Below are 27119 nucleotides of genomic sequence, written 5' to 3' on the forward strand. Positions count from 1 at the left end.
ATCTTGTGGTGTGGTTAAAAAACTTGCAGAAGGTATTCAAATAGATATTTTCCCATCTTTGATATTTTCTGTGGCTATATGAAGTATGTACTATACAGTGCTTATATAGTTCCTCTTGCTTTTTACATCACTGAGTGGTTTTAAAACATCATTCTTTGTCTTCTCTTTGTAGGCATTTCCTGTTTAAACATGGATCTGGGTCTTCAGCTATCTTCAGCGCAGCCAGTCAGAACTATCCCCTAACATCCAACACTGTTTACTCTCCACCTCCTAGGCCTCTTCCTAGAAGTACCTTTTCCAGACCTGCCTTCACTTTTAACAAACCTTACAGGTGTTGCAACTGGAAGTGCACAGCTCTGAGTGCCACTGCTATCACAGTGACCCTGGCACTGTTGCTCACCTATGTCATCGGTAAGCGCTGCTCCTTTCTCTGCTGAGTTACTCCTTCACCTCCTCTGCTCAGTCTTCTTGCTTTGCACTAATACAAATCATGTTTTACTGGTAATATTTGCCATTGGTGCTTTTTAAATCCTGCCAGACAAAACACTGGATTGGCTAAAGGTTGAACATAGAATTCTCATTAGCTTTCTACTCTGTTAACCTTGATGCTGCCTAACAGAGAAGGAAATATTATTCAGGATTACATGTTTGTACTGGCAGGGGACTCCTGCTGATTTTAATTGCTGCGATATTTTCTTAAACGTTTGATTTCCATATTATGCCTTACAACATTGATTCTCTTAAAGAATTATATGGAAAGACTGGTAATGTTTAATTGTGTTTTGCCTTGCTACCCTTAGTTAATTTCTTCAGTCTCATCAGCATTTAAATCTTACATGATTTTCCTCCTAATTGTTATATCATTTACTAGAATGACAACTAGCTCTAAAATTTTATATCGTGTTGTCTAAGACAGATTTTGGTATCCCTTTATTGAATTTATGTTTGAAAAATAGGTTGCACAGTACCAACTTTGCCATTTTGTTAGCAAAATACATTGAACAGGTTTATCAGAGTAGCTAGAAAGGGCTTTGTCAGGTTTGGGGTTTATGTGGTTTTTTTTTTTTTTTCTTTTTGGAGGACAAGTGTTTTGGAGGTTGCTTGAAGTCAATGTGGTTACAAGCATACATAGGAGAGCAATTCTTTCTGGTTTCCTACATAACATTAACCTGAACTTTAATTATTGCATTGGGTTTTCAATCTGAATTGAAAATATTAAAGAATGTTCTGTGTGTAGAATTTAAGAATGTGAGTGTAGCTTCTGTAAACAAAGGGAAATCTAATTGGTTTTTGCTTTCTCACCCACTCTTAGACTGTTGTTTTAGATGGCAGTTCACAGGTGGCAGGAGCCTGAGTATTCCTGATACCCTATAGCTTGAATAGGAATAATTCTAGGTTTGCCTGAAAGAGTGCAGTTCATACTTGGTAGAACTTGACAGAAATACAAGTACAGATACCTCCAAACTGATAAATGGCCACTGATTTTCTATACTCTCTGAATAAATGTATCTGTAGTGAAAATTATTAAAATTTCAGTAATTTCTTGTTTCCCACTGAGGTTTTCTTCAGTCCCACAGTGACAAAGTTCTGGTGATTGTCAGCAAGATGCTCATCAGGAGGGATTTTTTCCTAACATCCTCACCTAATGCATATGGGAAAGCAGATTTGAGCATTTCTGGTGCATGATGATTTGAAAGCACCTGAGGATCTTGTAAGCTCCATTAATTGCAGATTTACATAACAGCTGGTGAGCATATGCCCTCGGTTAGGACAGGCTGTATCATTTTTGCAGCCTCATCTGTTTGCTGCACATTTTATCCCACCCACACCATTTAGATTTTATCTGGATTGAAGCACTGCCTCTTTCATCCCTGTTTAGATTTCAAGTCTGCCACTGGAATTTCTGTAACTTTCTGGGGTTATACTGCTATATGTCATCAGCCTGGGAAGGCTGGAAGCACTCCTTGTCACCATGAATTAAAGAGCTCTGTGTGACTCTCCTGTAGATATGTCTGTTTGTCACATCTGGGTAACACAAGGGTGTAGAGTGTTTTCTTTAGTTAAACAGAAGCAGGTAAAATGGAAATGTCTTTGCATTTTATAAATTATTTCCATTTCTATTTATGTTTTCTATGGAAAATATATCAATTTTTGAACCAGGAGTTCTAATTCAGAAAAATTTTCAGGATGCCATTATTTGCTCTTGTTTTTCCCAGGAATTTTTGAGTTGCAGGTAGTCTTAGTTAGCTTATTCCAAGTGAATATTCCCTCTGCCCATTTCTGGTTAGTTAAATATTTAGATAAGTTTATGGTCTCTTTTTATGACTCAGATACCTACATTCTTTCCCTTTTGCTGGATTTGAATCATAGCATATAAACTGTTTCCAGAGTTCACTGGCTCTGTAGGCTTGTATATTTGCATACCTTTTCACTTCAAAAATTTAAGTGTGTATGTTTTAAATGAGTAATTGAATGCAGGAATTCAGACTGTATGAAACACTGAAGTTAAAATTCACTCCCCCAAATGTTTTCTCTTTGCTCACCATGATTCAGATCCCTCACTCCACCACGTCTTCTTCAAGTCAGAGTTGTCTGAGCAATCACAACAGACATGGGCCTACATTGTAAAACAAAACTCATTTTAATTTTAGGACCAAACTTAACCTGTGATCAGCTCAGCAATTTTTATTGGAGAAATAATGGAGACTTCTAAAAGGCAAAATTGTTTTCATCATTGTATTTTTTGGCGTAGCCTGCATTAACTTACCATGAACTACAATTTTAGGTCAAGTGAGTGATCAAAATTTAACATCAAGCTTTTTCTTCTCCTTATCTAAGAACTTAAATGTTCTTTTTCAAGTATTTTTCACTGCCATTTAATGCTTAAGTTATACATTACTTTTAAAATGACACCCAAATCTCAGCCTCAAGTCAGAGCATCTCCAAAGTCTTAGAGACATGAAGCTTATTCCACATCAAAATTTACAAGTGGCTCTTACATTTGTAATGAACTGAGACCTGTGCCAGAGTGCTCTAAGCTGTGATTTCTATTCAATCAAAAGGTAAACTAGGAAAATGATTTTGTTCTTTTATTTTTCATCCTTTCCCTCTTATCAGTGAGACTCAATAGCAAAGCTTTTACATAAGAACATGTAATTCTTCTGTATTTTCTCTCCTTTGAACTACTACTCAGTTAAAAAAATATTATTTCTCCATTAATCCTCCTTTGACCTATAATTGCTGTGTTTACTATTTGGCCTTTCTTAAATAAATTTGACTATTATATGGACAGTAAGGAAATTATAGAACACCGTTGATGGTTGTGTAACAGCAGATTTATTGAAAATCTTTAGTTTATCAAGAAAAACTCGTATTTTCACTTCAACAGGAGTAATCTCTGTGAATAGGTTCTAAAGTCATAGATAGTAGTTACTCCAAAAAAACCTTATTTCATAAAGTGCATGTTTGGTCTTCAGACTGTTGGAGGTGTAATTGTAAATTTGGAATTACTTTCTATGGAAAAAGTCCAACATATTTTTGTTTTTCGTTTTTCTGTTTTCCTGTGAGTTAAGAAATGTAAATCACGTAAATCTGGGCAAGGTTGTTGAATTTGCCCACAGGTGGGCAGTGAGGCAGGTGGGCAGTTGGGACGCACCTCAGGGCGGTGGTGTTGGTGCCTCTCACCCGGGCATGGGGGCTGCAGCAGCTCCTGCTCTGCCTGAGAGTCTTGCTGAAACATTCAACAGTAAATTAGGCAAATACAAGGGATGGAATAAGAAATACAGAATTTCTTTTGGTTTTTTGCAACACCACGTCATTTCCTTTAAGCCCAATAGAATGGATGCTGTGGCTGCTCATTTAGTAGTTCTTTTTAGCCCATTAGTGAATAGGATTTTTCTTACATGATTCTTCACCATTTTATCAGCAGCTGATTTTGGACTTGCAAATCACTGGTCCTATTGATCAAAGGTGCAGAGCTCCTACTGCTCCTATTGATTTCAGCAGGTGATGCAAATGTTCAGTGCCTCTGAAAATTGCATCTCATGTTCTTGGATTTAACCATCCCTGACTATGAAATGACTATTTTATATACAAATGAATTCTCAAATATGAATATGAAGTCGTCCCTATCCTTCATGATATTATCACTATTTATGAGTAGGCACCAGAGGTGGGTGTTGGGTCTTAAATTATATTCACATGAAGGGTAAGGAAATTAAAGCCTCTGTGCTGCCTGACACTGTGACCTGTCATTTCTCACTCCATGTACAAGGGAGAGGAGTGATGGTTTCAACATTGGGAAAGGCCAGATCGAATTTTAAGGACATATCTATCTCAGTGCATGAATTTATAACATTGGTTGCATCTCTTTAGACAATGTATAACAGGACAAAAAAGGAATTATGCAGAGAGGGATCAAGGGGAAAATATACTGCTGTACACTGAAGAATATAATGGTATAGTAAACAGTGCTAGGCATTTCAGGGTTATGCAAACATTGAGATACAGATGCATAACCCTGAAATGCCATTGAACTCCTTACTGGGAGAACTCTCACTGAGACAGATCCATCAGCTGGGAATTGTGGTGTCTGCTCTCCTGGATTACTGAGGAGCTTGATACTATCACAAATCTCTAATTATTCAGAGGAGAAACATTTACTGTTGCCCAGGACTAGGTTTTATTTGTTCCTAAGGATAAAATATGACTTGGTAATGAAAAATGAAACCAACATTTCACCTCCTCCTCTAGGAGGATTGCAGGAGAGGAGGGTATATTTGTATTTTCAGGTATAAAAATATATTAGGTATAAAGATAAGACTTGAGAAAGAGGAGAGTGCTGAGAGTTAAGATGGCTTTAACAAACACATGGAAGAAGTCCTTATTTCATTAAATGCCCTACATGATCAAAACAATTTAGCAATTTAATATGTATTTTAAAAAATAATCTGAAGACTGAATCAAAAGTCTCAAATTACAAAATCTGTTTACAGTAGAATGAAATGGTATTTTATTTATAAAATGAGCTTACCAAAGATCACCTCTTCTAAAGGTCGTGATCAAAACTTAGATTCTGGCTCTTGTGTCCAGGTATTTTTCTCATTAGTTCACCTTTACAGGAACTGAGACACTGATGCATCTGTGGCTTTATGCCAAAGTGAAATCCAGTTTTATAAACAGAACCTGCTAGCAGTTACAGAAACAAATAATTTTCTGGCAGTTAGAGCAGGTGCAGAAGGAGTAGTCAGCTGCTGATATACATTCTTTAACAGCTCTTCTGAAGTCTGGGCTTCAGGGGGATGATCTACTGAGATTCTGTAAAAAAGCAGAGAAAGCTAAACAGAAGCCTTTAGTGGAGGTCAGCAGTTTGGAGGGGCTTCACATTTGCAGGATTTTTTTGTCCTTTGAAGTTCATCTTGCAGGTAGTAAGTACTTATTGCACAGGACTTTTTTGATGTCTCCTCACTACTGAGTGTCTCTTTTGCACTGGAGCCAAGGCTCTTATTCACATTCTGCCAAACGAGTAGCACCGGAGTTGACAAGCTGTGCTTACACAGAAGGTAGATAAGAATAAATTAAATTAGATCATTGGCTTCCTAGCAGATGGCAGGTTAATCCAGTTTACAGAGCGAGTTCTGAAAAAATTGCTTGTATTTTTGTGGATATTTACCTGAGTATGCAGTAGAATTGTGGGGACTGAGGTAGTCAGTCTGGAACTGTCAGGTTTTTTTGATTAAATGTTGAACAAAATAAGTGATCTGGTCAGTTACTTCAGAGATGAAGACCCAAGCTTTTGTTCTGAACATGGCCCTATTGGTTTTACTTACAGCAGTAATATGAAACAACAGAAACCTGCCTCTGAGTGGGGAAAATCCCTTAGGCAGCCTAAAGTTACACTCACTTTTCATCTCTTTGCTGAGAGATTCCATGAAAGAAATTTATTGAAAGGTTAGATGATGTAGGTCTTTAATATTTCTTTTTCTGCAAGAAATCTGTTTTATACCTAATAATTTTTTTTTTACCTAAGAAGCACAATAATTTACCTAAGAAAAGCTCTCTACTATGACTAGGATCTTCTGTACTAGAGAGAGGTCATTTAAAATTACCCTGCACAGCTCCACTGTGTGGCCTGGCCAGGGCAGCGTGGCTGAGGAAAACATTTAGGTTCATCATGATCCTGTGGCATCCTCCAGTCTCTTCTAATCCACAGACTACAGACTCCTCCAAATTTAGCTTTTGCCAGAGCATTCATAATGCATGTTAAAAAAAAAATCTGTGCCAACTTTTGTGTTAGAATTTTATCAGAGACTTTGAATTTATAAGGGCTATCTAATAAAATATAAATGAAATATAGGTATGGTAGTATCCATCATGTAAAGCCCTATCTCCCCGCATTATGTAAAGAGGATCAAATTTTAACTTCAAATTAATTTTGCCTCCAGATCACATCAGTGAAAGCAATGTACAAGTCTGGTCATGGCAACGTGCAACTGCATAGATTGCACAGAGCAAAGTAATGATGTAATTATTTACAGGGGATTATACTGGATGTTCAGGCAAGCCAAGAAAGAATATCTCTTCAGATGAGTGCAGTTCCTCCCAGCAGGGAGAATATTGCACTCTGCTGTCAGAGGAGAGGTTTGGTTAGGCCAGCTGAAGGAAGTTAGGGTCTGATGCTCCTGCTGACTCACCACAGCTCCTCCTAACAGGAGTGTGAATTTTGCAGTCATGCCAGCTAAGAAGCTGTTTCATCTCCATTTGCCTGCTGGCCCTTGGGTATTGCCTGGAACTGTAGCAGCTCAGCAGTGATTTTACACACCCCACCAGTACCTGAAGTGTTTTAGGTGCTGCAAAATACAGAGTAGGTGATTGCAGAAATTTTTTGGAATGCCAGATAGGGAGAGCCAGAGTAGCTTTTGCTCCTTCTGTAATGTAAGTGTAGTCATCAAACTTCAAGGGCTGTTCTGTGTGAAGTTGAGCTGCATCCTTAGCCCTAATGGTGGGTTTCACACTGTTAGTCAGCCCTCAAGGGTGCTGCAGTCAAGGTCTTCAGAAGGTTGAGCTTGGAGGAAAGGGCAGAGACATTCACTGAAAGTGAATCGCCCTCCTTCTTACCCAGCCCTGAGTTAGGCTGAGTTAGACAGAGTGATGGTATCATCTCCTATTTGTTCTGTGGAGTAGGAGCTTACACCTGGGCATTACACACGGGAAATACAGCTGAGAACCTTGCACATGGATTTATGCTGGGGGAAGTGACATTGTGGCCCACATTTGAATTGCACAGCATTTTCTGTGCCCCTTTTTGTAAAAACCAGAAATCCAATAGAAAAAAAAAAATCAAAGGGCAAATAACTCAAAAGAGAAGTTCTTTTGAGCTTTTTAATGAAATTCAGTACATGCCTACTTATTTCTAAAGAGATTTGAGAGATGGAGATTTGAAAGTTTTATGTAATCTTATTTGGTGAAATAACTGTACATATGTTGTAGGAAAAAAGCTCCATAGGAATTTTGTATACCCTGGGTAAAAGAAAAGTATCACAGAAATGAAGAGGTTAGGGAGGGCTCTGTGTCTGCTAAATAAATATCTATAGTTAACTTCTGAATAAAGTGTCTCTCAGAATTAATACCTTCACTGGTGTGTGTGGTCTGGTTAGTCTCAGAGTGTCACCTGGATCTGAAGGTAACTTCTCAATAGCTATAATTAATGTAATAAAAATTGGAATGGTTTTAAGACTGCAAGGTGACTGGGTTTCTGCAGTGTTTGAAGTCATTGATCAGTTCATGTAGCTGTTATTTTCCCAGCCATGTGCTTTGCTGTACAGCCCTCAGTGGTGCCCATTGTGTAGCCCAGTCCAGTGCCCTGTGTCAGCTCCCGGGGATGAGACATCCGAGCTGGCAGAGCCGTCCTCTGTGCCACGCACTCGGTGTTTCCAGGGAGGAAGCTGACTGTCAGACGTAGATACAGATCGTTTTGCAGCTTGCCAAGCTTTGGCACAAGCTATAAAAACAACAGCACTTCCCCAGCCTGAGGGAAGACAAAGCCAGTGAAGGACTGGAATTGTTGAGTGGATGATAATGTGAGAGTGTGTGATGGAGCAGGGGCATGCACCAAGGAAAACATTCAGCCCTGGCTTTGTGACCTACCCTCTGCAGCATGTGCAAATGCTGTCCTACGAAATGAATAATAACAACAATGGGAATAGTGTAAGAAAGAAACAATATCATATTCAGGATTCCATAACCACTAAAAGCTTATTATTGATGTGGGCAGTTGAGTTTTGCTTCCAGTAATCTGTTTCAAGTGCTTATATAATTATTTGCATTAGTATAAATGAAATGTGCATTCATTAGCTATCAGTCTCATTGAACTGTGTTCTCTTTTTTGTTAATGACTCTTTAAATAATAATAGCGTCCAGAAGCTCGTCAGGAGTAAGAGCACTTACTCTAGAGATGTCAAGGCTGCTTTTTGTTGTCCATGGCAGTGATCTGTCTCACATTAAGAATCTCAAAACTCAGACCTTAACTGTGTGATCTGACTGCAAGACCCTTTTCAAAGTATTATCATGGTCCCTTGGTGATTTCAGGACCATAGAGTAATAGGCAATCCAGGCTTGAGATCTCACCACTGACACGAGAAAGCTTAGACGTACCCTTCTAATACCTCTTCTGGGGAGCGGGTGTGTCCTGCCCAGTCTCCGGAGTCCAGATCTGATGGTGAGTCAGTGGTTTGAGATGCAGTAAATTTCTCTCAAATACAGTCACCTCACTAATTCAGCAGTAATGCTCTCATTTGCTTGATTTGGATCATGTATCTGTAGTTGGGTGACCCTGGAGTGCACAGATCTGGAATTAATGACTGTAGTTTGGCAGCTTTGCATTCTTGTGGTAGTGTTCCCAAGCCCTGGGCAGGAATCCATTCAAGGCTTGGGATTTTGTTGAATTTTTATAATTTAACTTTTCAGTGTGCAAGTGAGACTTGTGACCAAACACATGGGAAATGGACTCCAAGTTTTCTGGTTGTATTGAGATATTTTTCTTGAAGTATGTACAAGTGCAGAATAAAACCATGTACTTTCTTAATGCAAGACCTATTCTAGATCACACTTCTTTCTCCTGGGAGTCTCTGAGGTTCCTACATGGCTCAGGAAGAGCAAATATATTGCCTTTTAGGCTCCCACGGTGGGCAGATCCTACTCAGTGCAAATTGCTGCATGTGGCTAAAGAGCTGCTGCTCAGGCTTTGCTCTTCACATGACAATTTCAGCTCCTCAGTGGGGATCATCCTCAATCCATATTTTAATGGGTCATCAGTCCTCCCTGCTGAGCTGCTTCAATGCTAAGGCAACCTCTTCCTTGGAATAATTTGCCTTTCTCACTAAGACCTAAGCAATTGTCTAGACTAACTGCAGTAATGTCATGTTACACTAAAATAAGATCCTCTGTTGCTGTCTTTCTCCAACCATCCTTCAGGGCCTCAGATCAGAAAGAAAGAAGGGAAAGCAGAAAACATGAATGGCTCTGCAGGCAAAGTAGAGTAGGCAGCCTCTGCATATGGCAATAAAGATAGTTTATAACTTCTAAAAAGGATTATTTAGTCATTTTCCTTGTACATATAACTGTAACAACTGTATTTCTGTCCATTTTTGTTGTTAAATAATTGCATATATTTTAGATGTAGAGACAACTTTTTATCTGCAGTGCAGTTCTAGAGTAAGTCTGGTTAAGTAAGTAACCTGTAAGTAAGTTTTTGTAAGTAAGTAACCTAAATGAAAGGGTTTCATAGTGCAGTGGGCACAATTTCACTTCAAACTGGATTGGAAAGGTGAGATGTTTTAGTTGGTGTCATTGTTTTTGTCAACAAAATCTGAGATCTTTAACAGTCAAAAGCTGAGGGACAACACTGATATAGCTTTATAATCTATCACACAATATTGAATTTATTCAACTGTTATCCTTTTAAGTGCAAGTAATTCCATTAATTGCTGCAGAAATGCATCACCCTCACCTGGCTGAGCTCCAGAAGAAAGTGTGGAAACTAATTAAACATTGAGTTTTAAGGTAAAATGGTAAATTGCTCATTAGCCCCCTTGAAATTCTGATTTATTACTAACAGAATAAAGTAATACTTGACTTGGCAGAAACTGGGTCATAGCATTCTTTCGTAGTCTCGCTGAAGGTGCTGTAGTTTAGACACCAATTAATTGGTCTTCATTTTTTTGCAGCAGTACACTTGTTTGGTTTAACCTGGCAACTACAGCCTGTGGAAGGGCAGCTCTATGAAAATGGAGTTAGCAAAGGAAATAAAGGAACAGAATCCACGGATACTACTTACTCACCAATTGGAGGAAAAGCTTCAGACAAAACGGAAAAAAAAGGTAAGTGTAAATGAGAAGGAGGCAGATGATGGATTGTTAAACATTACTGCTCTTCAGATCCTGTATTTTCTACATTTTGACAGTATTTTCAGTTCAGGTTTGATCTTCTTTAGTATAATTTTTAAACAGGTAAGAAAATCCCATAACCAGATAGGTTCCTTTAGCAGAACTCTCACTGAAATTAGCACCCAGCCCATGAGAAAAGGAAGGTTCAGTAGCACAGTGAGAGAAGAGATGAGAGTGTTTGGCTTCTGTCTTGAGACAAGGAAGGGGAGACCATATTTGCCTTGTTCCCTCTTGTGCAGAGGGCTTGACACTGTGCCTGTCTTGCAGACCAAAGTCAGTCTCAGGCAAAGGGAACCTCCTTGTATTAACAGGTCAGAAGTGCAGAAGAGTAGAAATCTTAATGCTTTTTTAAAGCATCCAGTTCTTGAAGTTTAAGCTAAAGCACAGCATCCTGTCACATCCCAGCTGACCCAGTCACAGTGAATCAGCTCCCAGGAATCTCCCACAGCTCTCACAAATGCCTGAGCCCGTGTGGCAGCTCCCTGCTGCCAGGGGCACAGCCCTGCTCTGCCCTCCCGCCTCCCTCTGCAGCTTGCTGTGTCCCTGTGCCCACTGCAGGGATTGTCACCTGCACAGCCCAGCCACATCAGTCCTTCATGGCAGCAGAAAATGGCTTTGTTAAAGAATGCAAATCATCTTCTGCCAAGGAAGTGGCTGAACCAGAGCTCTTGAGGTGCCTGAGCTAGGATAGGAAAGGAGTGGGCTGTGCAGCCAGGGTGTGAAACAGAGAGAAGAATCTGACTGAGGTGTGCAATTCCTTCCTCTTAAGTCCTGTTATGTGATGTTTTTGTGGTTTGATCACCTGCTCCAGTACTAGTCACATGCTCTGGCCTGTGCTTCCCATCAGCCATCATGACAATGCTTTCTGACCATAAAAAGAAAATGGCCTTCCCATTTCTTTTTATGGTACACAGAAAAAGTGGATAAATCAGATCAGATCAAAGTGAATGGGAGTGGAATATGAAACCTAATCTTTCCAGTTGTTAGGAGAAAAGTAAAATTGTACTGGTAGCTCTGCAGTGATAGGAGACTTACAGAGCTTTCAAATTTTAGAGCAGAGCAGGGATCTGATTTTGTGTGCTCTGGGTAAGATCCATGGCTGAAAATAGGCAACAAAGTGGAATGCTGTTGTGCCAGGCCCTCCAGGAGGAAGATTGCACACATCAATAATCTTGCAAATCAGTGTGGCACAACTGGATACAGATCATATTAGATAAATGAACAATAGAAATACATGTAAGGAGACAATGATGTTGTTTTCCATTATTTCATCCCTTAGAATGGATTTGTAATGAGTTGTAGAAAATGTTTTATACACTTTTGTATTTTTGTCCTGGTGCACCATGGAAAGTGCCTCAAATAGTTCTCCTCAACTGTGTTAAATCATTTTGTCAATGTATTACAGATATAATAAAAGCTTTTCCAGTGCATTTGGCTTCCAAAGAAGGATGTGTAGAAAAACATCAAAAATCTTTGAAGTTAGATAGTTGGAATAGAGAAAAGAATATGCAAGTCAATAAAGAGTGAAGTAGATAAAAATGCAAACCACCTGCCTTGCTCCTGGGAATTCCAGATTTTAGTGTAGCTACACAACTCCCCCACAGCACTAAAGAGCAGAGTCCTGTACTAGCAGAGCCATTTCACTGATGGCTTATCCAGCAGTTTCAGAGGTCAGGAATAGATCTGCACTGTTGTCTCACTTGGCCCCTTTCACATTTTGGGGGTAACATGTAATCCAGAGTTTAAGATAGCGAGGAGTATACACTTGGGAAAACACAAGGAAAATTATGTGGAATTAGTACTTGCATAGGCTGACTCTGGCTAGTCTTTGCTCATTTTCTTTTCTCTCCATCACTTTTAATATATATCAGTAATTTTATTCCCAGTCCTCCTAACAAATTCTCCATCTAAGTGATGAAAAGGTGGACTTGGAAACAGGCAACTCCTTTCCCTGCAGCAGGAACCACAGAAAGTTGATGCTTTGCCTGTAAACGTAAAGCCTCTGATGTAATTTCACAGGAATAAATAACTGCTGTCAGATACTGGTAACCTCACATTTTCCCAACTCAATGCAGCAGTACAGAATACTTTTCCAGACTTTGAAAGTGTATATTTTAAACTAATCTTTTAATGAAAATCAATAATTTAAACCAGGAAGTCAAATTTCTTCAAGAAGTCGCCTTATAACATACTGACCCACAGCTATGAGTTTACACGAGTTAACATTTTAATATGTAGTAATGTGATTAAAAAGTCAGATATCCTATTGATGCTGGTATTTATCAGGGAAGTACAAGGAAATTGATTGTTTCAGGATCAGTAGTAATAAGCATGTGGGTATATTCTTGTAGAGGTAATTGGCACCACGCTGTTCAGAGTTTTTCTTTCTTGAAGCCAAGAGAAAGCTGTGATTAGGAATCTATCTTCTGTTTTAGACTTCTGAGGAAACTGTGCTTAGAAAGCATAGGGGAGAATTAATACCCCAGTTGGCAAGATTGGAGCTGTACAAGGAATTGAATATAGATAATTAAATGATACTTTGTCATAAAAAAAAATGGTTTTACAACAAAAGCAGAATTGTATTGCAGTGCTGTAACTTTAAAATCTTATTTTGGACTTTTTCAAGAAAGAGCAAAAAAGTACACAAGCATAGTCTGTGAGGAGTGTGTTTTCAGGTGCCTTTTTTGTACAGCCAAATACCTGCTTAGTTCAACTAAACACAGAAACAAAGCTAAATTATTTTTCTCTAAAGAAAGCAAAGTGGCACAGTGAAGATGAAAATATGCATTTCAGACATGACTCCTACAAAGGCCTTTCCATGCTCTGTGGTTGGATGAAAAATTAACATTTGAAAGGTGGGGATTCTGTGGCTGCATCCTATCAGTAGGGGCAGATAGTATGTGTGTTTTCCCGTTAACATTGTGAACAGCAGCCTGCACTTCTCTCCCAAGGGATGAGATATATGTACATATAAGTGCATCTGGGTTTTTAAGCTTGTATTAAATTATTGTGAAAGCAAAGGTATTCAGCCAAATGTGGAAAAACTCCTAAGGTACATCGCAACACTAATATAATATTCAGCATAATTTGATTAAATCAATTAGTGAGAATTCAGCCAGACTGACAACATAACACTTTTTCCTTTCAACAAGGAAACAGACCTTCTCATTCCAAAATACAAGTAGCTACTGTATGTTAAAGACCTTGAACACTAACCAGTAAGGCCTTTAACTTCAAAAATCATACTGTATCCTTAACTTTTTACTTAGTGCTCTATTGTCTTGAAATCGAATCATATTAATTGCCATGTATCAATATCATCAAAAAAACCCATAGTGTTTTACTTAACCCAGGGTAATTGCTTGCAAAGAATCATTAAGATTTAATATCTCTAGAGTATTGGAAATAGGGGAGAAGATTTTTAAATTTACATAAGCCAAGTAGGATCTTTTATGGGTTGGGGTGGAAAGGGGTCCACTTTCATTGTACAGCGAAGAAAGTTTAATTCTCTTTTCAAACTCAACATTCAAAATTTTTTCTATGAAGCAAGTTGGGCAGAAGTAGTCTCATCTTGAACATTGTTCAAGTAGCAATTTGGAAATATTTTAACTCAAAAACTAAGTGGTGTATTTTTAGAGTACTATATTACAAGTTCCTACTCTAAAAATGGATGTATTTACGTGGTGAGGTGTTACAAGTTAGTCCTTCATTCTTGCTGTGGGTTTGATGACACAAAGCAGCTGTAAAGCTGGAAGATCTGGTGCCCTGAGAATTGCTCCTGCCTTGTAAATTAAATCTCTATTCATTAAGAATGCTAAGTACTTCCTACGCTACTTAAAGCCTATGTAAGGTCCCACAGAGGGGCTTTGTTATTAACATACTCAGGCAAAAGCTGGCCTAGCTTTGCTACTGCTGTTTTCATTTCCAGGGGTGATTTATAAAATTTCATGTACATTATGTTGGTTTAGATATTTATATCCATGTATTGTATAAGATGAGGCTCCAGTCACTTTGCCCTGGTTATTTTTCATTGTGATTCTGGAATGAAATGAAACATAGATGGGTATGGCTGCTGAATTCAATCTTCTCCTGACTTGTCCTCTAATGCCACACACTATCCTGCTTTTACCTTAGTTCAGAGTATGGAAATGTCAAGAGAGTTTTACAAACCTTTCAGTGGAATTAGCTCAAATGTTAGCAGGATTGGGTCAGGATTTGCAGCATGTCACAATGCTGATTACAGACAGGCAGTAAAAAACATAAAGATGGTGATATAAGCCAGCAAAGCAAGCCAGCTCCAATTTAGTTTGGCAAAGTCTTCCTTATGCTTTCCATTTCACTTTGTGTTTCAGCACTCTCACACACATGTGTGAAGGTACACATTGTAGATGTCTGCAAATTTATTGTCCAGCATTATGAAATTATGCCAGTTTTATCTTCAGAGTGCTTTTGCCTATCCTCATGTCCCTATTATGCTTTCATGAAGACCAAGCCAGAACAGATGTTCTTCACTTCTTCAGGACTAGATTAACACTACCATAATAAAACCATTAGGAATGGTGATTAATAGAAATCCAGGCCTTGGACAGGGGCTCTGAACTACCATGTTTGATGGATTTTCTGTCCTCACTGGAGACCATTTGTGTAGCTTCTGCAATGCCCCTTCAGCAGCAGTCAGAAATCTGTGCCAGAGGGAGAATTTCCCACTGTCCTCGCTCTGTGTACTCGCAGTTAAATGTGTTTTGGTTGCATAGTTGATGGGCAAAGACCATGGTTTACACAGCAGCAGTTCTACCTTTTCATAATCAGTAAAGTGTTCATAATCAGCAAAAATCATGACAAAAAATATGCTGTGACACTTGTTGGAAATATGTTGTTCGTGTTTTTTTGTGTTTTCTGACTTGTTGAATAAAAAATGTAGGTATCAGTGTTAGGAGTTGATTTTTGTATATTCCAATATATCTAAGGCATGTTTATACCTTGTAACCTTCTCTCTTCTGTAAATACTCAACTGGCTATTTGTTTGTTTCTGGAAAATCAGTGTTTCAGAAGGGCCGGGCCATAGACACGGGAGAAGTGGAGATTGGAGCGCAGGTTATGCAGACCATCCCACCTGGTTTGTTCTGGCGCTTCCAAATTACCATACATCACCCCGTGTACCTGAAATTCAACATTTCACTGGCAAAGGATTCTCTGCTGGGGATTTATGGCAGAAGAAACATCCCACCTACTCACACTCAGGTAATTGGAAATGATCCTGGTTCTATCACACTTATATTTTCAATCAGCAGTGTACAGGAGTGTTCACAACACGCTTTCAAAGCAGAGAGGGAGGGAAGGACTGGCAGTAACCAGTCTGGTTAGCCTTTTCTTTTTACTGAGCTCTAGCAGTATGTCAAACCATGCTCTCCCAGAGCACAGTGTCAGAGCAGACAGGTCAGCAGCTGTGACCCCAGGGATGTGACTGTCTGGGAGACTGAACAGGTACACATTGTCCTGCTGCATAAATCCAGTGTCTTCCATGCAAGTGATGAAATTCCAGTTCACTTGAAAATGCTTTAATTTTTATATGATTCCCTTAAAACAAATAGATAGTACAGTCAGTCTAAAGAGTTAACAGAAAAGGAAAAAACTCTCTCTGGTTGCTAAGATCAAAATTATTTTTGAGTGCGTACTCCTGGGGATTTTGCAAGAGAAAATCTAGCTAAGCAGTCACATGCAATATTGCTGGTCACATCCTGCTTTTTTGTTTAGGCCTAATGTATTTGGCATATGAAGCTGTCATTTTTATGGAAAGTAAATTTTTAATCTTTCTTTATAGCAGGATCACACTCCACAGAGTGTGATAAACATATGTAGAATCATGGAAAGATTGTCTATAATGGACCACTGGAGATCATCTACTCTAACCTCAAAAAATTTTTACTAGAGTTTTGGTATTGGAAATATGCACTTTCAGGTGTCACTGACTTTAATAGAAGTTGGATCTTCCGTCAAGCTGACAATGAACTTTACTGAAAATCAGAATGCCTAAAAAACCTAGAGAAATATGTCTATTTCTTGGACAGGGATTCATAGAAATCTCTCTTTGAGGTTAACAGGCGTTGAAGTTGTCAGCATCCACCTGGTATTAAGAACTTTCCTGTAAAAAATATATACTAATTTGCATTACTGAAATTAAATATAAAGAAAAAGTATATTGAGGTTTTGATATCTGATAGTGTTATCAAGGAGATTAAGGATTTAAAAATCTGATAAAGAACTACAGGTTTTTCATTTGCTCTTGGCATTTGAGATTAATAGCTGCATAGCACAGGCACTACACTTTGGGAATTTTGGAATTATTCCCATTGAAGAGATGTAATTTTTGGACTGAATCTGCTGTATCTAGTGTAGCAAGTCTGATTTTACCCTGCTATAGCAAACAGTTATACCAGTTTTGATGCCACATTTCTGAACTATGATAATGCTTTCTGTATGTAAACTTAAGCCAAATTGACTAGGTTATGTAATTGCTGTCTGCATTGGTGAATACTTAGGCAATTCCTCTTAAGATTTCAACTGTTAATTCATGTTTGAGGGAGACACGCAGAGTAGATTCATGAATATTTGCTAGGTGGTTAATTTTTGCTCATTATTATTTCAGTTTGATTTTGTAAAACTGATGGATGGAAAACAGTTAATTAAACAGGAACCAAAAAACTCAGAGGAGCCTCAGCAAGCTCCCAGGAACCTGATCTTGACTTCCCTGCAAGAGACAGGTTTCATCGAGTACATGGATCAAGGAGCTTGGCATATGGCATTCTACAATGATGGAAAGAAAGTAGAGCAAGTGTTTGTGCTAACTACAGCCATTGGTAAGAAAAATCACTATATAATTATTATTATGATGATTATTACATTACAAAGATGTGTTTGATGTATTCCAGCTCCTCTTAAGTATTCTCTTAAATATGTTTTATTTCAGCTTAGTTTAATTAACCCCAGTGGAGCAACATCATGTTAAGCCAATGTTAGACAAATAGCAATATTTGTATATTACAGATGGATGTTATCAAATTAAGTGTGAATTTGTCATGTGTTAAGATTTTTATATGATAGCTTAAATGCTTGAATGATTTCTGGTGTTATCTTTTTCCAAGTAAAAGAGATTATATCTGCCCTCTCTACTTATGTGGGCCATAAATACTACAAAAATTATCCAGGCTTTAAGTCTTTATTTCCAGTATTTTAGTCAGCTGTAATTTATAAAATCTTTTGCGGATTTGTTTGTGAGTGTTGTTTGATGCATGGATGCTGGTTTGTTATGCAGTTACTCAAATGCACCGTTTTGTTTGGAATACAGAGAACAAATACAGGAGGCAGTGTCCTGGTTGCATATGAGATTCCTCCTGCCTTTTTAACATGCATAGGTGGGCAAGTGTTTGCAGATGTAGGTGTTGTGAGTGAGCAGTCCTCACACGTAGGGCTTTTTGGAATTTAAATTTAGGTGAAGTGTTGTATTTATGACAGTCTCAGTTTGCTGCAAGACTTTAACCACTATACCCTTTAGTTAACCTGTTCTACCATATGTTGAGCAAGATGTCTTTACTAGTAATGGACGTGCCATCTGCTCTTGAGAGCAAGTGGATACTATTTTTACTGTGTGGTAAACACCTTGCAGAGCAGGACAGTATGATTCAAATACCCATATTCTGAAGGACTTGCATAGAAGAAAAAAATTAGAAATTGAGATAGAGTTGTAATGACTGGTTCTGGTGTAAAATTTCATAGTTTCTCTGTTCAAAAAAGTTGAACTTCTACAAGAAAATATGCCATTATTGAATTCCATCTGAGAGAATAAGAGTCAAGCAATTTATGAAGCATCTTTGCAGATGCTCTACAAAGACCATAAAACCATTCCAGTGTCCAAATTCCTGATCCCTTGTTTATTTTTATTGTAAGACAGCAGGGTTTATACAGGAGGATTTAAATAATATTTCATTTAGTAGCAAAACTTCTACTCCTCCCCTTCCTCACACCCCCACCCCAAAAATGAAATTAATTGGCAGTCTTTAATTCATGTTCCATCCCCTCTGTGGCCAATAAGCAGAAGAGACTATGAAAGGGGGAAGTGTGTGAGCCACAGTGCAGGCAGGAATCCTTGTGCTTCACCTTCAAAATGCCTGCAAGAAGATAATTTTGGGAAAAAGTCTGTTCATGCTGCTGCAAGGCTCTACTGTTTGTGCATTTGAGCATACTGCCAGCTATTGTGTTTTCATAACCTGTGTATCACCTTCTCCTGGTCTTCTGTGCTGCATAACTTGATTGTTTCTTCTTTTCCACAAAAAAAAATCTATATCCTTGATATATATATCTAGGAGATATATATCAAGGATATCTACATGTCTAGAGGATACATATCTATGTCCTTTATGTGCATCAGAACTTGATTGTTTCTTCTTTTCCACCAAAAAAAAAAAAAAATCTATATCCTTGAGGCATTCTTCTTCTTCTTACCCAGACTGGTCTAGTCATATTTGACATCTCTGCCAACAAAGGAATCAGCCAGGACCAGAAACCCTTAGAACAGAGCAAGAGCTTGGATGCATCTCTGCCAAATTCTCCTGAGAACCAGCCATGCCCCTCATCAGCATCTGTCAGATTGTATTTCAAGATGCTCTGTGTTAGTTATGTACAAAATTGATTTTTACTGAAATTCTGATCAGACTTTCCTGAGGAGGGTAAATTGCATGCAAAATGTGACATGCTTCAAGTACTTCTGTTAACTAAAGAAAGGGCAGCCCAAAGTGGGCATTGCACAGAGGGGAAATAGCTTCTAAAATCATTCATTCTTCAGGTCAGTGTGGGGATCATTTGCCATGTGATTCTAGGAAAACTGAGAGAAGGCAGGCAAGTGCACACATAGAGCAATAGAAGAGTCAATAATGAACAGTATTATAACTATTATATAACTAATATAACCAAATTAGTAATGACCAGCATTTCTGAGAAAAAATCTTCATTCTAAAAATGAGCTGTTTTTTAAACTTCAAAACAGACATCTGTGTATAGGTTGTGGATATCTGGTGAACAGATGCATATCAAATGTCTGTTCTTTGGTAAAAACTGATAGCCTGAAAAGAATGAATTCATATAACCATAGGAGATTTCAAGAGGAGCTAATCCTTACCTAAGTGTCCATAATGATCAAAATATACTTATATCAGTTATATATATATACACTTATTTTTTTAATTAATTGTATATCTGAATTTTCTTCCTTCTCCTCAATTATTTTGTGGGAAAGGTGTCAAGTTTCCTATTTTCCATAGCCAGGGGTACTTCACCACATGTCTTAGTGGATGTGGCCTTTGGACAGTGCCAGTTCCCCTGGCTCCAGAGTCTCTCTCCCATCCAGCACCTGCCTGGGCTGCAGAGCCCCTCAGTCCTGGAGCTGGTCTGACAGTGACCTGCTCCCCACAAAGGATCATCTTAGCTTCAATTTACTTTATATTCTTTATGGAAAATCCATAGAAATCAGTGAATCCACTGCATTCCTGTAGGAAATACATGTGTAAATTGGAACCAGCTAACCCATGTACAGATAGGAGCCTGTCCTCAGATGTGTGAGGTTAAGTGGCTTAATATCCAAAGCTGTGAGATAAAACATGGGCAGGTTTAAGATCAGAACTGAAGGTGGGGGTTTTTCCCTTCAAATCTAGTTCTTAGTTCTTTATCACATTGAATTTCATCACTGTACAAAAGATTATTTTTTTGTTTATCTGATTGTATAGAAGTGGAAATCCTACCCTTCTCTAAGGGATTCAATTCACACGGTTCAAATGAACACGATAGAAGGCAATTTACTCTATAAACAGGTTTCAAACAAATTACTTCAGCAAGAAAAGAAAGTGTTTAAGGTGGACATTTTTCAGCAAATACTCAGGTTCCTGCAGTGCTTTTAATGGTGGTAAATTTTACATGAACACTTACTTTAAAAGCTTTTTGTTGTAATATAAATGATGCACCTGTTATCTCAAAGCTGTCAAGAAAAAATCTAATAAATATTTGTAAGCTGCTTGAACAGGAGTTTTGTTTTATGCTCCCTGTGAATGAAAATGGGCTTTTTACTGCTTCTGCACCTATTTGTATGTTGAGATGTGTCCTGCAGAGTGAGGTGAAGATGCCATTCATTTCAAATTTAACCAATTTACGTTTTTCTTTGTGCACAATTGCCTGAATAAACAGAAATCCTGGATGACTGCTCTACTAATTGCAATGGAAATGGAGAATGTATCTCAGGCCACTGCCACTGCTTCCCAGGATTCCTTGGTCCTGATTGTGCAAAAGGTAATCTCATATTAACTGACCCATGGTGCATGACAGGGATCATGATTATGGTGTGTGACTGCTGGGCTTGCAAAGATTCAAAGTGATTAAAGGAGATTAAATTCCTTTTTCCAGCCAGATGGCAGATACAGTACAAGCACACATGTGGAAAGTTTCTTTATGCTGTACTTGAGTTAACACGGATCAACCACTTCTCCCTCCCTGACTTTCAAATTTAATAGGTTCCTCCATCCACCTTTGCATCCTGTCTGTGATTGTAAAATACAGTTTTAATAGGTGGTTAGCATAGCATAATGTTTTCTGCTACTTAAAAGTGACAAGCAGGTTTCACTTTGGAGAAAACATAAGTAAATCAAATGCTTCTGTAGTCTTAACTTAAATAGGGTGCAGATAAGAAACCTAAAGCAGCTTAGAGGCAGTTTTCTAGCATTAGGGCAAAAAAGCATGTTAAGCGAGCTTACTTCTGTTTCAGATATTTCTGTAAGTATTATCCATTATCCACTGCATGTGATGTCCAGAAATTCTCATGATTTCCCAATGTCTCCTCAAATGTAGGGTTTATTTTTTTAAGACTCAGTTGGCTCAGAAATTGATACTGGATTGTAAAAGTAAGCTTCCACATTGCTGGTTTACATACAGATCAGCAATGGCTACAATTTCAATGATATTAAGGCTTCTTAGAAGAAAAAGGCAGGATCTTGCTTCAGTTCACAGGAAATAAATACTAATTTTACTGAAAATCAGGCACCCCTGCAAATTTTCTGCAGAGGCCAATCAAGGGGAGAGTTGGTTTTATCTTTTAAGATATCCCATTTCTGGTCAAAATTAAGGTATACAAGAGAGACTGAGGAGACAAGGACATTGTATTACTGCTGTACTGCCTAGTTCAGAGATTTCAGTCTGTGACAACCCTTGAACCAAATGAAGAATTGAGGAGCTGGAGTGGAAAAGCAATTTTACAGAACAATAAATGCAATAAATGTTAATCTATGTAAGTATGTAAATACATTAAAAAGGTCAATCTGCCTTCTTCAGATTCCTGTCCAGTGCTGTGCAGTGGAAATGGAGAATATGAGAAAGGTCACTGTGTGTGTCGAAATGGCTGGAAAGGTGCAGAGTGTGATGTTCCAGAAGAGCAGTGTATTGATCCAACCTGCTTTGGCCATGGTACCTGCATCATGGGTGTATGCATCTGTGTCCCCGGATACAAAGGAGAGATTTGTGAGGAAGGTTTGTGAAATTTCCTTCTTCATGGTCAGGAGGGTTGATTTTTGCCTCTAATTTCCACCTGGTTTAAGGTAGTTAAAAATTCACAGGGATGTGATCAGCTTTCTGTGAAGCAGAACTATTTTTCTCAAAACTGCCTTTACTGTCTGACAGAAAGTAATGTTAAATAGAAGTTTCTCAAAGGTAAAGGTATTCAGGTCTTGGTAACAGTCCTCTGGACTGATCACATAAAGTTCACATTTTTATTTGAAAAGATAAAATTATTTATTTCTATTTGGCCAAAAGCTCAAGGTAAGGCAGTCAGAAGATCATTTAAACAAAACAAGATGTGTTAGTTCTCCAAAGCAATCAGACTAGTGTAATCAGCTTTTCCCTTTTTCATTCTGTTGCATCTTAGATTTTTCTGACAATATAAAGCTGAAAGGGCAGCAAACAGGTTAGTTTACCAGAACATATTGTGTAATTCTGTTGTCATATGTCATTTTTACTGGGAGTCTTTGCTCACAGCACTAAACTGGCATCCTTTAAGGCTTGGCTAACAAAAAGTGGAAAATTCTGTGAGAAGAAGGTATTGTGGTTTTGCTGCTTATGGTGCTGATGTGTCTCTGCCCTCATCTATAAACAGGAGCAGTTGTTGTTTCCCTCAGCATGTCTGAGATTGCTCATCAGCTTTGACTTTTTTCCCTTGTGCATAGCCTCAGAAAGCAGAACTCTTCCTCTTGCTTTCCCTGATTTGATGATTTTTCACTAGTCGCTTTAGCCTGGAGCTCCTGACAGCATACTTTGTGTGTCCTGCTGTAGAGATTTTCAGTAATTCTTCTGAGTAGCACACACAGGAGGCTTTTTATGTTGCTTGAATTCTCTAGTCAGAAAAATGTCCAGGATGAATTTGATAGATTTGACATACCTGGAATGGTTTTTAAAGGGAGGATCAAGAGAATGCTTCTGACATAGTCAATTGTTGGTAGTTTCAGAAATCAAGAAAACCCAAATGGGAAAAAGCAAGTAATACACAGATTTCCTCAGTGAGGCCATGATGCTGAACAAGCCTGTGGTGGTGAGAGGCTGACTGCTGTTTTCAGTTGCTTTGTTTCTTGCCATAATGAAATCCTGCAAAATGGTTAGGGAAAAAACTGACATAAATATACTCAGACAGTTATTGAAACTGAGAGTGGGAAAACATTAGATTTTTACAGTAAGAAACTTATTTAAATTATAAAATAAGGTGTAATTATGTAGAAATACTGAAATATGGTGGATGAAGCAAACCTGTGTAACCAAGTACAGTGGGGTTTTATTGTAGCAGTGTGTCCTTGATATGAGTGTTCACTTTGTATTGTAAAACATAGCTAGTGCAGTAGTTAGGGAATTCTGTAAGGAATTAAGATTATTTTATTGTATGTAAACAAGATTTAGTCTTATAGCAGTGCTGTTAACAGACACAGCAACAGATGTACTATCCAGGGAGCACCAGTAACTCCATGTATTCATTGCTCTGGAGGTCCCTTTGTCCTGCCAGATTATCATTCCTAAAATGGAGTCATTCTATTAATTTTAAAATATCAGCAAAATAAAGAGCTGTCTCAGGATGAGGGAAAATTGCTGTGTATTTTTGTCCTATGCTTAGCAAGATGTGCATTGTCCAGAAACACTTGATTCCCTCTCTCAGAATTACACTGTGCACAAGCCTGGAAGGCTTAAAAAGGTACAGAATAAATCCTGAAATAAAATATTGAATTGGTGGCAAAGCAGTTCAAGAGATAAAGCTTTACTTCTTTATTTTTAGATTGAAAGGTCCTATAAACTGGAGGCCATTAATTTCTATGTCTGAAGTATTTAGCCTTCCCTTCCTGAAGCAGAAAACATTTTTTCATTCCTGTAACACAGGCTGCTGTTTGTTAAGTTTACAGTTTAATTATTAAAACAGTGCTTGTGCTGGTACTTGAGAAATACCTAGCAGAACTTTCACAGTGTCTCTTTAACATCCGTCTGAAGCACGATGTAACATCAATGGGCTTCTGGCTAATTCTTTCCCATACTCAGACCCCACAGATCCTTCAGCTCCACAGTCTTCCTGCAGCCTCCAGGGAAGGCTGGCTGCTTCCTGCTTAAACCCTGTCTTGTTAAAGCAGTGCTGGGGCTTTGTGAAAGAATATGCTGCTCATACAGCACTAACCAGCTGATTTAAATTCCTCTACAGAGCTCCTGAATTTTTCACTAGGAATAGTTTAATCCAAATTGAGAACAAATTTAGTTCTTTGTTTGCAAATTGTTCATCAGTAGATTATGACTTTTATGAAGCTGTTCATTACCTGCAATTGCCCAGCACATATTTTTTATGTGTATGGGAATTATTTTTTTTTACAGCAAGCATTGAGTCAGAGATTCACTACTCAATCTTAGTGGATAACCTTTTTTTGTAGCAGATTTTCAGCTACAGAGAGAGCTTTTCACAGGAAGGTGAAAGAATAAATCTTTCTTTTCCCAGATGTAAATAAAACACAGTGCACTAATACCCTAATGGAAATACAAGGCACAATTACAGAATTAACTATTAATTGCTCCAACTGTTTCCCAACTCTACTACTGAAGCACAGACCTCACCAACTGAGACCAATAGATCTGTCCTGGGAATCTGTGTTTTAAAAATAAGACAAAATCCATGACAAGAGATTTATATGGCCTCTAACAGTCTATGTGCTTGCTTTTTCCCTTGTTTTTGACTTATACCTTTGCACAGATGTTAACAGACTCTTTTTCCCTTGTGTTTGCTAACATTATTTCAGTTGAGTATTTGCACCAAAAAATCTTCAAATTAATCTAAATCCCTGTTGTATTTCACTGGTAAATAACTGTAAAGGTGTGAGTTTCATGCTCTAAGTCGTATATTCCCTTCCTTCCAGAGGACTGCCTGGACCCCATGTGCTCCGGGCACGGCGTGTGCGTGCAGGGGGAATGTCACTGCTCCACGGGCTGGGGCGGGGTCAACTGTGAGACTGCGCTGCCCGTGTGCCAGGAGCAGTGCTCAGGCCATGGCACCTTCCTGCTGGACACAGGGCTCTGCAGCTGCGAGCCACAGTGGACAGGACCTGACTGCTCCACAGGTAGGATGAGACTTGGCTGTGTCAGCATTGCCTGTGCTTTCTGCTGGAGGCGTGAAAGAAAGTAGTTGCTGTGCTAATAGGAATTTTAAAAACAAGATGGGGATGAACCATGAGTACTGTGGCAATGCTGTGGTGTGTTCTTAAGTTTGTTAGCAAACAAACTTTTGTTTGTTAGGGGGAGCAACTAACAAACTTAAGAACACACCACAGCATGGCATGGCACTTCATGGGCTGTCAGCAGCTGGCTTTCAGTTGCCAAGAATAAGAAATGTATTTTCTCTGTGACAAGAATGTTTCTGTCTGGTGGCGTGACATCCTGCAAGAGGGCTGATGCCTCCTGGCATGCACTGGGGGCAAATGTGACTCTCACCTGAGCTGCTGAGCACCTGTCAGGCTCATGCAATCAGGGAATCCACAGTTCCAAGAGAGATTGGGAAGATGTTTAAAAAAAAAAAAAAAATTCTAAACACAATGACTGATGAGTAGGAAAGCTCTGTCAAGAAAAAAAAATTAAACAAAAAAGACCGTAATTCTCTCATGCTGGGATAAAAACTCTCTTCCTCCTCAGAGGACCATCGAGGTTTGATCCCCCTAAACTAGATTAAGAGTTGAAATGGATTTCCTACGTGCTTTATACATTTACATTTCGTTTTCCTGAAATCAATGCACTCTGCACATTTTGCTCTGTAGTGGAGCATGTCATTACCAGTGTCTGTACTACTATTTTTCCCCCTATAGAGCCCACAGAGCCAGAATCTCAGATGATAAGTAGCACATCCTAGTAGAGAATAGATGCAAGTGACAGATCTGCTGAATACTGTGAAATACAGCCAGTGGTCCAAGTCACCAATTTTTCTTAGAAATCATCATTCAGAAGAGCACTTGGAACAGTATAAATTTCTGCACAGCTCTTCAAAGTGTGTGATTATGGTCTTTAAGTAGGGACTTATAAAATGCTCCTCTACATGATGAATTTTTAAGCAACAAAATATTGACCTTCTAATAATTTTCAGTGTTTGTTACAAGGACCTTGCGTGCAGTCTACACTCCAAAATTAATGCATGCAATTTTAGTTTGACACTGTCAGATATGGCACCTGCTTTGATAAGAATTGACTTTTTATTGGTTTTCAGCAAAAGCCTAGTTGTTTGCATTTTTATCCTGTATTTTATTATATATTAAAAATACTCCCTGAGGCTTAGTATTATAGCAATATTTCCACTGATGAAGCAAATAATTAAGAGAGGTGTTACTATGTACTAATTTTTTACTCAAAAACATTGCAAACTAATTCTGTTTTAATACAATGTTATTGTAGCTCAAAAAGCAATGTTAGTCTCAGATGGGTCTGTTGTGTCAGCTGCATGGGACAGTTAGATATTAAGTAAGGAATTAAAAGACTAATAAATAAACTCCAGTGCTTTGAACATTTTTGGAAGGGAACCTCTTTACCTCCATCAGTAGAGAAAATACCTCTCTTCACCCCTAGTGTATCCTGAGTTGTCAAAGGATGCTTTTCCAACTGCCAACAGGCAGCATAGCCAGATGCTTCAGACTTCTCCTTTCAAATATGTTTCTTCTTAGGTGTTAGACCAGATTCAGGATGCCCTTGGCAATATGCTGAGTGTTAGACTGAAGTATAAGATGTTCATTTGTGCCTGAGATGCTCTTCCTAGGATCAGTGATTGCTGTACATGTGGAAAATAAAGCTTGATTTTAGTGAGTAAGGAAAACACCAAATGAATTTAGTAAGGAAGCATAAGAGGAGTAACAAGGTCACAGTAAAGGAGTTGTCATATGTGAATGGAGAAAGCTATGAGGTTCTGTGCAATGAAGAGGATGAAATGGTAAAGCACAGACTGCTTGTCTGGAGTCAGACAACAGCAGAGCTTTGCAGCTGAGAAGCCAGCAGTCTCTCAGCCTGCCTCAAACCCTTGCACTTTGCCATCTCTGTACCACATCATTCACAGTGCTGTGAAAATTTGCCTTTCTGTAGCACCTTGAAGAATATAGG

The 27119-nt window shown here is 38.5% G+C and overlaps 1 protein-coding gene across 7 annotated transcripts in view; it reads left to right on the forward strand.

Moving 5' to 3' along the window:
- Positions 1 to 27119, forward strand: part of TENM1 (teneurin transmembrane protein 1) — a 770124-nt gene that overhangs the window by 628626 nt on the left and 114379 nt on the right. For 6 of the 7 annotated variants that reach the window (XM_026791932.2, XM_005484457.4, XM_074551699.1 and 3 more), the window contains 7 exons: positions 173 to 411; positions 10224 to 10376; positions 15484 to 15683; positions 17089 to 17299; positions 20673 to 20774; positions 21810 to 22004; positions 24905 to 25105. In XM_026791932.2, coding sequence (XP_026647733.2) covers positions 173 to 411; positions 10224 to 10376; positions 15484 to 15683; positions 17089 to 17299; positions 20673 to 20774; positions 21810 to 22004; positions 24905 to 25105 — 1301 coding nt within the window. The remainder of the gene's footprint in view (positions 1 to 172; positions 412 to 10223; positions 10377 to 15483; positions 15684 to 17088; positions 17300 to 20672; positions 20775 to 21809; positions 22005 to 24904; positions 25106 to 27119) is intronic. The other variant, XM_074551700.1, reaches the window with a different exon arrangement.

The sequence above is a fragment of the Zonotrichia albicollis genome, chromosome 14 (assembly GCF_047830755.1).
Source record: "Zonotrichia albicollis isolate bZonAlb1 chromosome 14, bZonAlb1.hap1, whole genome shotgun sequence".
Classification (NCBI taxonomy): domain Eukaryota; kingdom Metazoa; phylum Chordata; class Aves; order Passeriformes; family Passerellidae; genus Zonotrichia; species Zonotrichia albicollis.